Here is a 12895-nt window from a genome sequence, read left to right as displayed (position 1 = left end):
GCCTGGATTTGGTGCTAGTCTAGTCAGCAGCGTAATTTGTCAGAGCTGTCTGAGATTTGATGTACTACCTGCCATGTTAACAAGCTCCTAACATGACAGCGAGCGCCTTTGCCCCTGAGGAGAAAGCAGCAGGCTCAGACACGACAAACTCTGCTAAAACCATTACGCACACTGAAGCAGCAGGCGCCAATGCATTCGACAGTCTCACATGGATAGAGTAGGGTTGTCAAAAGTATCAGAAATCACATATAAATCTATAATGTCGAAAGTATTTACTGGAGCAGGTACCGATGCCAAAACATTCACAGGACAGACGTGAACCTTTCTTGAATGGCTTTAGAATGATCTTGAGCTGAATCAGTATAAAACCACGTAGACTTGTACACGCCCAAGGATCACTATGAAAACTACCTGGACGACTGACGGATTTCACAGTCTTAAGGCCAGTTGGTAAGAAAGTTCTGTGATTTAACGTTGAAAATCACATTCTATTGTCTAAACAAATCATCGTCATTTTCATCGTGGTCTCAGAATCGGCGTCAAGCATTGTGCCTATTCCTTTGTATCAAAATCAAAATGTCAAAATAGTTTCCTTCACGTGGTAGGTTACTAGTTCCCAGAAGTGTGAAATTACAAGTCGTGACTTGGACTAAAGGGTTGACTTGAGTCACTGTTTTGAGATGTTGGACAAAAACTGGAGACTTAATTTTGACTTGGAATTGGACTTGGAATTTGGTAATTCTGAGTAAAATATTGAAACGAAAATTCAGTTAGTGGGACTAGGGATGTGTGATAGTACAATTCTTGGTATTAAAATGATACCAAGTAACTCTGGGAGGAATTTTTCTATACCGATACCAATGGAAATTTGAAGAAAAAAGGGGTAGAGTGCTTTACTGGGTCTTGAAAGAGTAAAAAATAGCAGTACAGATGCTCTACAAGGGTTAAAACAGTGGTCTAAGAACAGAAAATTACCCTTACAGGAAAATAAAAAAATGGGTAAGAAACAAACCCGAGGCACTCCAACTGAATATATACTTGTATATGTACTTTATTACGTGAAGGGACACCAACGCATTTCAACCAACAAGATGGTCTTCGTCAGGTAAAAGTGAAAGTTTGATAGTGAAAAATGTAATAAAATTTGCATAACATATATCAATACTTCTATCTCTACAGGACAAGTGTTACAAGTTTCAGTAGTTTTAGTATTGATTATTATCTAAGACTGAAAGTGTCCAAAAAAAGTCCTTAAATTCAACTATAAGAGACCATTTTAGGTTCAAGTACTCTAATTATATCAGTAGTATTCAATAAAGGTTAATTTGGTCTTCTTTTTTCAAATGACTTTGTTTTGTTTTTCTCTAACAGATCAGTAGACATAAAGAAAAGTCTAAAAAGTAGTACAGTTGAATCAATAGAAGTAGCTGAAGTACTAAACACTGCTCTTGGGTGACTGAAGTTTTTGTGTGGATGGAGACAACGCTCGTAAACAAAACTCATTATTTTTGCCAACGGAACCACACTGTGACATTTTGATACCTACTTTTCCATGCAGTGGCAGTTCATTTACTTTTACTTCAGCACAGATTCTGAGTAATTCTAATCAACGTCTTAATATTGTCAATAAAACCCACAACAACGCGCTATTGTGTCCACGGGCTTGTGTGGTCAAGCCGCGGCATCATGGGATTTCGGTTCTATGGTCGTTCGGTCTTTTTCGTGTCAATGCCATCTGTGAATCTGGCAATGTAAGCTGCAATTACTGTACACTTGGAGCCTATAAACGCTGGTGCGCACTTCTAGCAATTATGGTTGGGCTAAATATCAGGCAGAGAGTGCAGAGATGGGCAGAGAGCCGGGAGGACCAATGCAGTGTCTAGTTTAGAGAAGAAACTATGTGATTTTGAACCAAACTAAATAAGGTAATGCTATGGTCAGTGCAAATGTATATAAATGAATGGGAAGTGGGTCAAAAGGGGGTGGGGTTTAACCATAGACTGTGAGGAAATTGGCGCTAAGCTAAATGCATATTATGTGTCCTCAGTCTCAGTGTGGTGGTCCTAGTTCATCAGTCTACACAAAGTTGGAGGATCGTTAGCGCTAGGGTCGTCAAAAGTATCGAAAATTAAATATTAATTCATACTAGATCTAGTCTAAGTATAAATGGTATTATTTAATGTTTAAAATTCCATTCTACTGTTCAAATACAATGTTTTTTTTTTTCCTTTTTAATGATCATCATGGCATTGGAATCAGACTGATTCATCAGCCGGTTTCACTTCGTAGAAACTGTCTGACCTCACAGCGTTAGAATTCGTTTGTTCGATGTTAGGTGGGTACTTTTTTCATTTAACCAATTGCTGCTATTTGGTTGTGACGTATGTAATGCTTCGCGAACGGGGTTAACTGGTATATTAAGCTTTTCCCAAATCCCGTAGGAAGAAGGGCAATAACATTTTTCCCCTTGATAAAATTCAATAAACATTCTCTTTGTTCCACCTTTAAATCCTCAGTCTTGGGAATCGTTGCTACAAAGTACATATAACTCTTCTCTGATTGGCTGGTGCTTGAACTCGCACTTCCGGGGTTCTTGCAGACTGTCTGGTGTATTCTGATTCCTGACCTAGTCGCTGGAGAGACATTTAGCGGAGGCAGTAGGTGGCGTTACCCTGGCTATTGGAATCATAGACTGTGTATATAAATGGACATAGCTTCCGGCTCCTTCGACTTTGTTTCCAATTAGGAAATTGTCACCCTTTTGTAACTGCTGCAGTAAATATTCCTATTAACCCGCTATACATGATCCTGGTGTTTTTATTTTCCACTTTGTCTGAAGGCTGTGGTGATGTCCACTTCTTTATACAGTGTGTAATCAGTAATCAGTTTTGAGTATCGATTCTATTCTTTAGCATCGAAATGTAATTTAAAATGCTTTGGTTTGCACACCTGGCAAACACAAAGGTTAAAAAAGTGAACTCTTTGCCTAGTGTACCTCTCATTTCTCATGTATACTTTTCTACTTTCCAGTAGGCCTTATATCTAACTATGCCCTACTTCTACTTGTGTATAGTTAACTCACTACATTTCAATACACATTTTGAGAACTTACTCAAAGTCTAAGCACAGCTTGGTCACAAAAGGTATGGGCAGCCATCTTGAATCTGGTACTAATTATCTGACAGTAAATAACTGCTACTATGTTTACCTCTCCATTCTTAGTGCATTCTGATTGGCTCACAGCCCACTGACGTACATATAAACCACAAACTAATTGCACCATTGGTCTTTTACTCTGCCCTGTATAGATCTAAAGAAAGGTGAATTGTTGGCCGTCTTGAATTTCCTCCCATTTACTGGATATACAGCTTGCATGATGACATACAAACCATAGATAATGTTCTCTTTTTGCATCTATTGCAGGTTTGTCAAAAGTATTGAAAACTGACACTAATAGATATTAAAACTAGTAGGGAAACTAGATCCTCATTTAAGTAGGTACTGATACTGAAAAAAAATCACATAACTGGATAAAATTTGACCTTCCTTGAATAGATTCATCTTAAGTTTGATCATAACTAGTGTTAAGTTTACTTGGTATCATAAACAAATGCAATTATTGTATGCAGTGTTGGGAAGAATACTTGAAAATGTATTTAGTTACAGAATACTGAACACCTGAATGTATTATATTGTGCAAAATGTATTTTAGAAAACAGATTTGGCCAAACAAAGTACTGTATTCTGAATACCTGGAGTACTTTTATACCACGTTTGTGTTGCCCTCTTTGTCATACATTAACTTATGTCTAATTAGAAAATGAAAAAACTCATCCAGACCCATTGCAAGAGTGGCATTTTCTTTTTTTCTTACTAATAACTTGCAGTGCAAATCCAAAATTACATGATAAACTATCACCATGAATTCCTTTTAATTTAAGAAAGTAACTGTATTCTGAATACTATCAAATGAGAAAGTAACTATACCGGAATAAAATTACTCAACATTAGTATTCAGAATATGTCTTTTCAGTATTTAGTTATTTCCCAACACTGATTGTATGTTGAAAACTACAATATCGTCTAAAAAAGAGATTCTTAAAAGATCATCAAAATCGGTACTCTCTTCTTTTGCATTGAAATCAAGTTTGAAATAGTATCGTGACAACAGTAATCTACAGTAAAATCTCTGAAGACATTGCATGATTAAATCTGGTATGCTACAAATCCATCCCAAAGCCTGAAATACAAAAGAAATACATTGCTACTACATGCAGACCACATCTCATCCCAAAAGATTATTGAAGTTAGTTTTGGAGAATAACTTGTCACATCCTCATAAATGCCCACTATAGCTCAGATCAGCCCCATCCTCTTGTTGTCTTGGATAATGCTGGATCTCCAGTCAAAGTCTCAGCTGTAAAGAGTATGGAGTTTATAGACAAAGGGACCAGACTGAGAGGAGCTCTTAATGTGACCCACATATGTGTTTTTAAAGCTCTCTGCGTTTTTTTCTTTTCTCTTTTTCCATCGACGCCTCTTTAAGTGAGAGCCCAGATAATGTGGAAAGACGGTGATCCTTTCAGACCAAAAATTCACTCCCAGAATTCTACAGTGCAAAACCACTGATCAGAGGTGGGTAGAGTATCCAAACTTTAACTAAGAGTAACGTTAATTCAAAATAATATCACTCAAGTAGAAGTATTAAGTAGTGCTCCAAGAAATTACTCAAGTAACAGTAAAAAACTATCTGGGAATACTAAGAGTAACTGAAAAAGTAACTAATCTGGATATAACATCTTATAAATTGCAAAAAATCAGGTATTTTCACAGAATATCCACAAAAATAAAACACACGTTTAAATCATTTCATATTTTCAACTTAAAACTTGTGTCACTTCTAGACTCACAGTGGGAAGAGAAACCACAGCTTTTATTTGTCAAGTAAGAGTACTGTTACTTCAATAATAAAAAATACTACTCAAGTCGGAGTAAACCTATGCTGCTGTGCTCTGAAAAGTACACATTCTTGAGTGAATCAAGTACAGTAAATGTAACTGAGTACTACAGCAATAAGAGGGTTTATTTCAAATATTATAAAGAAGATCTGATGAAGTGAATAGAAAATACTACACTGAAGTCATGACTGGTTGCTTGACTTAATAGCACCAGGATTATTATTATTAGTACTAGTAGCAGAAGTAGCAGTAGTACTAGTAGTAGCAGAGAAATTCAGTTCAGATTACCTCAATAGACTTTTGAAATCTCTTGTAACTATGGCTGCCATCTTGAATCTGGTACCAATTAAGTGACCACTAAATAACCGCTACTAAGCTTACTTCTCCATTTTTTTGGTGAATTTTGATTGGCGCACTGCCCACTGACGTAAATAAACCCTTGATCTAATTATACTGCTGGTCTTTAGAAAGGTGAGGTTCTTGAATCAGCCATATTGAATCTCCTCCCATTCCCATATTGGACCAGTCGTTCCCACAGCTTGATTGGCCCGCTGACGTACAAAACCAGAGCTAATTTTAACATTTTGCCATACATGGAAACTATGGCCTGTGACATCACAAAAGGTTATACTCTTTTAACAGCTATTGTCTTGTTTTCAACACCAGTGGAATAGACAGCAATTAAGATATATTTTTAGCAGAGGTGGGGTGTATTCAGTAACATTTGCATGATTAACTTTTTAAAGAAGTTGTACTTTTCTAGCAGCATTTACTCCAACTTGAGTGATATTTTTGGTGACTCTTTCTACTTTGAGTAAGTCTGCAAAAGCTTTAAGTTGGCAATATGGAATTATTTGAACATTTGTGTTTCTGGCATTTGTGTAAATCTTTTGAAAATACCAGATTTTGTGCATTTACTCTTTAATTTACTCTTAGTACTTTCCTCAAATACTTTTTAACTTCAGTCAATTCTTGAACCACTACTTTGTACTTCTATTTGAGCAGTATTATTTTGAAGTAATATTACTCTTACTTGGGTACAATTTTAGGATACTCTACCCACCTTTGAGTCTTCTAATGTACTTTTTTTTCCCTTCAACTTTGCCGAACCCAGCTATAATTGCAACCAGCCCCTCCCTGCTGCTCATATACAGTAGCCTATATGGTTAACTAGTTGGCATGACATCTCCGGATCTTGCCACATTTTCCCTAAATATTCCCTACTTCGGCTTTAATCACTGTCATTTCACTACAGGGCCATTATTCAAGCATAAACTGCGGTGAGCTCCAGTTATACTTGAGTGTGTGTAAAACCTCTCCTCTGCCAATCACTTTCCAACACAGCTGCCAAGTCAAGGCACACAAAAGACATTTATACTATACAGTCAAATAATGGAAATAAAGTGTTGTATTACTGAATCTGTGTGCATAATTTCATCACTTTTCATGTACTTTTTGCTGAGTGATATTTTAGTCATGACAAATCAGGCAAGTTTATATCTCACTCACCACATCTGATATCAAAGGCTGAATGCAGTTTTAAGATAAGGTAGCCAGTTTTTTTTCTCACTTGGCATCACTTTGCCGGTCTGTTTTATGTGATACAAGGTTACAAATTAGTGGTAAAGTGAAAACAAGTATTTAAAACTACCTTAATTCACTAGAAGTTTTATAAAACCCAAAAGTATCGACTTGACTTTGCATTGGTTTATAGCTATTGGCGTGCGTAAATTGTGGTCCATCCATCATTACGCACGGAAAATTTACTTTTTCAGCAGTCTCTCTAAAGATATCTTTCTGCTTTTCTTGCGCTACCAGTTGACACAATATCAGGGCGGAGACACAATTTTATTTATCAGTTTATTTGTAGTTAATATAGCCTATTAACTATTTGGGGAGTGATGCTTCGGTTGTGGGCAATGCGTCCGTCATTACGCATCACTTTTTATTGACTAAAAATAATAAATAACTTGTTTTGGAAAGAAACTAACGCTTTGGATCAATCATTAGGCGACGTGCCAAAAAAGACAAAAGAAAAAAAAAAACACATCCCCTGTCACTCCATCTGCTTGGACACTGACACTGGACGCTGGTGCTGCTTACCTGCGCGGACAGTAGCGGTTTGTACAAGCAAAACGAGCGTGATGATAGCGGTTAGCGTTGAGTCCCATAGCCGTCTTTTCGTTTTCCACCTGGCTTGCCACCTCTGCGTCTCCATGGTGAGAGATGTCCCGTACACCGACAGCCAATTGGGGGGGTTTAAAATCAGCGGTATCCCTTCCAAAATCCACAGGTTAGCGAGTCCTCTAGAGCGCCATGTGTGAGCGAGTGTAGGTGATGCGACTTATCCACGGGTCCGGTAGATCCTCTGCTCCTCACACGGATGCTAAAGGGTTCCGTGGAAAAAAAAGGCGCTCAGGCTTTGGAGGATCGCACCGCCACACCGACAGGAGGCTGGGCTGAACCTGAACCACCGCGCGAACTGACACTGGGGGAACCGCGGCATCATCAAATCACCGCTAAGGAAAGTTGTGTCTGCCCCGCCCCCTGCGCGAGGAGAGGGTACGAGCGGAGCATCACTGCATCCAGGAGACGGGGAGAGGACGCCACGGAGAGCAGAGTGGATTTAGGCTGTGCTAAGGTGGCATTTTAGGCGAAAGAAAAGGTCTATTAAGATTTTGATTTTATGTTTGATGTGGTTTGGGAATGAACCACATTTTGAACCAAAGACTGAAAAAGTGAAGTGAAAGAGAACAGTCAGACATCAGAAAAGGATGGGACAAAATTGTTTAAATTAGGATGAAATGTAAAGCTAGATTGTAAAATGATGTTCACTGTGGCTCCAAGAATCAATCTGAGCTATTTTTATCTATTTTTCATCTGGAGGTATAATCAGAAATCAATCAATGGTCTGTCATCAAAGGTGGATAGAAGACAAAAATGTACTCAAGTAAGAGTCACATTACTTCAAAATAATATTAGTCAAGTAGAAATACAAGGCAGTGGTTCAAGAAATAGTATAGAAATAGCAAGAGTATAACTTAAAAAGTAACTGTCAGGACATATCTGATTTATAATTTAAAGTTAAAGTAACTGGAAGGACAAAACATAGACACAAAAATGAGAAAAACTAAATCATATCTGTAGTAGTAAACACGTTTAATATTGCCCACATAAAGCATTTGTCACTTGTCAACTTACCCACCTTGGGCAAAAAACTTTTACACATGTAAAAGTAGTGTTAGTTCAAGTAGGAGTAAAAGTATGCAGGCAGAAAGTTGTGGTAAATACTTGTGGTTCATCACATATGACTACACATAGCATATATATATATATATATATATATATATATATATATATATATATATATATATATATATATATATATATATTTTTTTTTTTTTTTTCTTCAAAACACAGTACACAAGTTTAACTAAAATAAATAATTTCCAACCAAAGCTGCCTGCATTAATAGTCCCTCCCCTATGATTGGACTGTGGGTCGTCTTTTGTAAAAGTCCACTTGTGATTTGTTGGCATTTAGAGCTTGCAAAAGACCTGGCTCCACCCATAAATCTTTCTTATTAGTCAAGTACATTTAAGAACAGACCAATCTTCTTGAACTATGAGGAAATCTGAGAGGAAAAATGGTCCAGCAGACATCACCCAGGGGATTAGGAGATCTGGTGAATCATCAGAAATCAGTAAGTCCAAGGTATTCCCTTGGGTCAGCTTTTAGTGTCCGTGAATGAATTCCTGTGAGTCAAAGATGGAGAAGTGGCTCTATCCTGAGCTCTCAGATGACTGAGCTTCCCAGCATAACACAGCATGCACATTTAAAACTATTAAAGGTCCCATATTAATGGGCTATTTTCTGATCTATGTTGTGATGTTGTTTGCTTATGAAGAACATACCTGGAGTTGTGTTTTCTTTTGTTTTGTTCCCACTTTAACACAGAAATCCTGCATATTAAGGCACACTTCTCTTAAACAGAAAACACTCTGTTCCACCTTGTGATGTCATGGAGTAATACAGAAAGTGGAACGAAGCATTTTGAGCTTTGAGTATGTGAATGAAACAAACCATAACTCCAGGTATGTTTTTTGATGAGGTAACAGCATTCAAGCATGGGTTAAAGCTCACAAGAGTCATCTCCAAATAAAGTACAGACCAGTGTGTTGTTTACACAAACTGTAACATGTTTCAGATGCATCCTTCTTCAGAAGGGTCATGTGATGTTATGGTGACGTGTCTTGAAGCAAATTTACAAAGATTTTGGCACAATTCTCCTGTACTGGAAGGAGAATAGCGCCATCTGCAGTCTGACTTCTCCAGGACAGCATCCCAGGAGCTTGAAAGTTGACAGGCCCCCTCGTCTCTGTTTACTGCCCTTTGGGTTTGTTTCTCAACCATAATAGCCTCCTTAAGCCAACATTTGTGTTGTCCTTCATTCCAATTATTATGACTCACAGGAGTCAATGTTTGCATAATATATAACCTTAAAATTAATTCTATGCATTTTAAACTGAAAGCTAACTATAGACATGAGCATTCCAACCATTTGAGAACGCCAAGCATAAACATTTGAAGTAGTAGACAATGACACATTAGAGACAAATTCCCTCTATAATATTTATTGAGGTTCATTTATTGAGAGTTAATTTTCCATTCAACTGACATTTTCCAAAAGTAAACTATATTTTACCACAATGTCAATATTATTTCACTCTTGATAAAATCCACTTGGCATTATTATCACTTAAAAGTTTAATTGTAATTAGACATGTCACTCTCTCCATAAACTATAACTTTGAATTAGTGTCATCGTGATACTAACATTTCAAACTCCATTTTGACAGAAAAGGCTTGATACTCAATACTGATTCCGATACCACAATGATGATACAAAAACTCTTTTTCTTTAGACAATAGAATGTGATTTTCAACATGAAATAATAGTGCTTTCTTTCATATTATATTATCATATCATATTACATATTATGTGGCATGATATCTCTTGTACTTGTTCTGATAGAGCTAAAGGTCATTTTAAAGCTATTCAGGAAAGGTTCATTTCTTCCCTGTGAATGTGATTTTTTTAGTATCGATACCAATTCAAAGTAGTATCTAGTTTTCGATACTACTTTTAGCATCGATTTGTGACTGATTTTTGACAACACTACTGTGAATTACAATTGAGAAACGCTTTGATTCTGTCCATATGTTTTTCCTTTGTTACTTCCCTCAAACGTGTCATAATCTGGACTGCTGTGTTGTCAGGTTGTCTCCATCAATATTAATTATAATTGGCTCCTGCCCGTGAAGCCGGAGAATGTGAAACAGTGCAGTGTAGTGTCTCCTATCAAAACTCTAGTGGTCAGAGTCAAATGTTTTCCAGACTGCAGGAGTTTCCTTGTGCCGTTCTTGGAAGTTTTTGAACACGCTCTCCTCGGGCTGGGAATAATTAAAGGTTTTTTGGAGAGGACCGGACTAAAGCTGAGGCACAGGGCAGTGGCATCAGCTGTCACACGAACGGCCAGGAGCACACTCTGGAAAATTGGTCAGGCTTTGGTAAATGTTATCACAAGACGGTAATTAGAAACATCTCACAAAAGAGTTAAAGAGATAAAACCAATGAAATACTTTACAGTGTTAAATGTGTACGTATGTAGTACTCTTTTGTAAATAAAAAATACTCCAGTCATCTGTTGCGCAAAGTTAAACCTGAACAAACAACTGTTACAACATTAGAAAGAAAACTAGTTATTTTAGAAGATTAAAGACTGAATATGAGCATTTGATTAACATAACTATTCTTTATAGATCTGAATCTCAAGAACGATGTTTTTTTAAGTAATAAAAAGTGACTCTTGTGGAAAATTATTTAAAGAGTGAGTATTTTACTTCTATGTGATAGTAACGACTAACACATCATATTTTTAGATCACCATGTTACCTTTTATTGTTTTGAAAATGGTATATTCACTTTGTTTCACTTCCACTTTTGTTTTTTAATGCTGCAGGTTCCCATTTATTTGCTCTCCATGCTAAGTCACTCTCCCTTCAGAGCTGTATCGCAGTATTTTGTATCACGCTTTTGTATCTTTATCAAGAATTGTCGCGTGTGAGCATGGATGACGCAGGCTTGTGGAACAGTATCTTACAGTTAATTGTAAGGAGGGGTTGAGCAGGGCCCAAGAGAGAACGCTAATGGATATAAAACCTCTTCAGGCATGTTTTTGATGAAGGAACAATGATAAAATACACTCAGTCAAACACACACACATAGATTTTGCATAATACTCTTCTTCTTCATCTTTTAAAAATGACTATAGCTTGTATTATATGAACTATAGCATTGTATTAAATCAATCTCCAATTACTGGTGTTCATAAAATTGTTGGCCTAATGGTGCCTTCTTCTTCTATAGTAAAGATTAATGCTGTACTGTGGAACATGAGACAGTACAGTGTCCATCTTTAGATGATGAGACAATGATGTAAAATGAGGAAGTTGTAATAACCAACACATTATGAATTGACTTGACTTGGCGACACGGTGGCTGAGTGGCTAGCACTCATGCCTCACAGCAAGAAGGTTCTGGGTTCGATCCCCAGGTCGCCCAGGGCCTTTCTGTGTGCAGTTTGCATGTTTCTCCCCGTTTCTGGATGTTTTTCCTCCGGGTGCTCCGGTTTCCCCCATCAACCCAAAACATGCTACAGGTCTCCAGAACAGTTGATAGTCAAGGTCAGTTAAATACAATCAATCAATGAACCTGTCCAGGGACGACAGGTGGAAATTAGCACTGATGCTACAACCTGATGTACAATGCATCTCTCCTGTCAAGGTTAATGTGAAAATTGTGCGCTGTCCCTGTCTCAAATAAATACATAAAATAAATAAAGGGACAGTCAGGATTTTTTGACATAGGACCTCATTTCCTAGTGAGCCAGAGTGTTGAAGACGTGTGGAGACACTTTTTTAAATCCAGTCCTTGTATTTGCAGAGGTCGCTGGTGCTAGGCTAGTACATGTCAATAGCCATAGTTATTCTGCCACTAAAAACAGTCTTACCCACTCCACAAAACACCCGAAGCAAAACAATTATTACACCAGACTGTCGATGTAAATGTTTGTGTTGATAGAATAATGTTTGAAATAAAACTACCTTGCATCGCATGAATCGTCACATGTTGACGGACTATTTTCTCAGCAGCAGCAGAATTTTACGTTGCCACTAAGATAGGTGCTAGGTGATATCAGTCTGGCTCTGCCAAGCTTTCTATCAGGAAGTACAACTCACTGCTGCTGCTCAGACATAAATCCTTCAAATGCAAGGTTGGTTTTACTTCTAAAATCATTCTATCGACACAGACATTAGCATCAACAGTCTAGTGTAATAATTGTTTTGATTCAGGTGTTTTATGGAGTGGGTAAGACTGTTTTTAGTGGCAGGTTAACTATGGCCATTGACATGCACTAGCCTAGCACCAGCGACCTCTGCAAATACAAGGACTGGATGGAATATTCTAAAAAGTGTCTCCATATGTCTCCAACACTCTGGCTCACTAGAGAAAATTCACATATTGTTGCTTTGTCATCTGCCCACTCATTCTGTCCATTCTGGGGTCAGCGAGTACAGTCACCCCATTTCCAGACCCACCACTGGCCTCAACCTAAAGAACAATATTGACCCATGTCGTCACAATGATGGATTTCCAGCTCCTGTAGATCCTTATGCACATCAAACACCCTCCGTAGAAGAAGAGAAGAAAAAGAATTTCCACATTTACTTTTATTTGTTGGGTTAAGAGACAAATAAACAAAATGTGGGACAAATGTTAAAAAAAAAACTGGGACATAAACTGGTGATGGGTGAGTGAGAGGTGGCCATTTTGGAAAAGGATCAAAGATGAGGGAGTGTGAAGTCTGATGTAC

General features: G+C 37.6%; 1 protein-coding gene across 1 annotated transcript in view; it reads right to left on the bottom strand.

The window, feature by feature from the left end:
- The window catches only part of LOC110153471 (collagen alpha-1(XI) chain-like), a 214237-nt gene extending 206803 nt beyond the window's left edge, over positions 1 to 7434 (bottom strand). Inside the window, 1 exon segment of the mRNA XM_020917373.2 lies at positions 7062 to 7434. Within this exon segment, the coding sequence (XP_020773032.2) occupies positions 7062 to 7176 (115 nt within the window). The 5' untranslated portion in view covers positions 7177 to 7434.
- Positions 7435 to 12895: the final 5461 nt, after the last annotated feature.

This window comes from Boleophthalmus pectinirostris, unplaced genomic scaffold (assembly GCF_026225935.1).
Source record: "Boleophthalmus pectinirostris isolate CB_2022bp ecotype Guang Dong unplaced genomic scaffold, ASM2622593v1 HiC_scaffold_16, whole genome shotgun sequence".
NCBI classification, from domain to species: Eukaryota; Metazoa; Chordata; class Actinopteri; order Gobiiformes; family Gobiidae; genus Boleophthalmus; species Boleophthalmus pectinirostris.
Note: the sequence above shows the minus strand (reverse complement) of the source record. Positions and strands in the feature narration are given on the sequence as shown.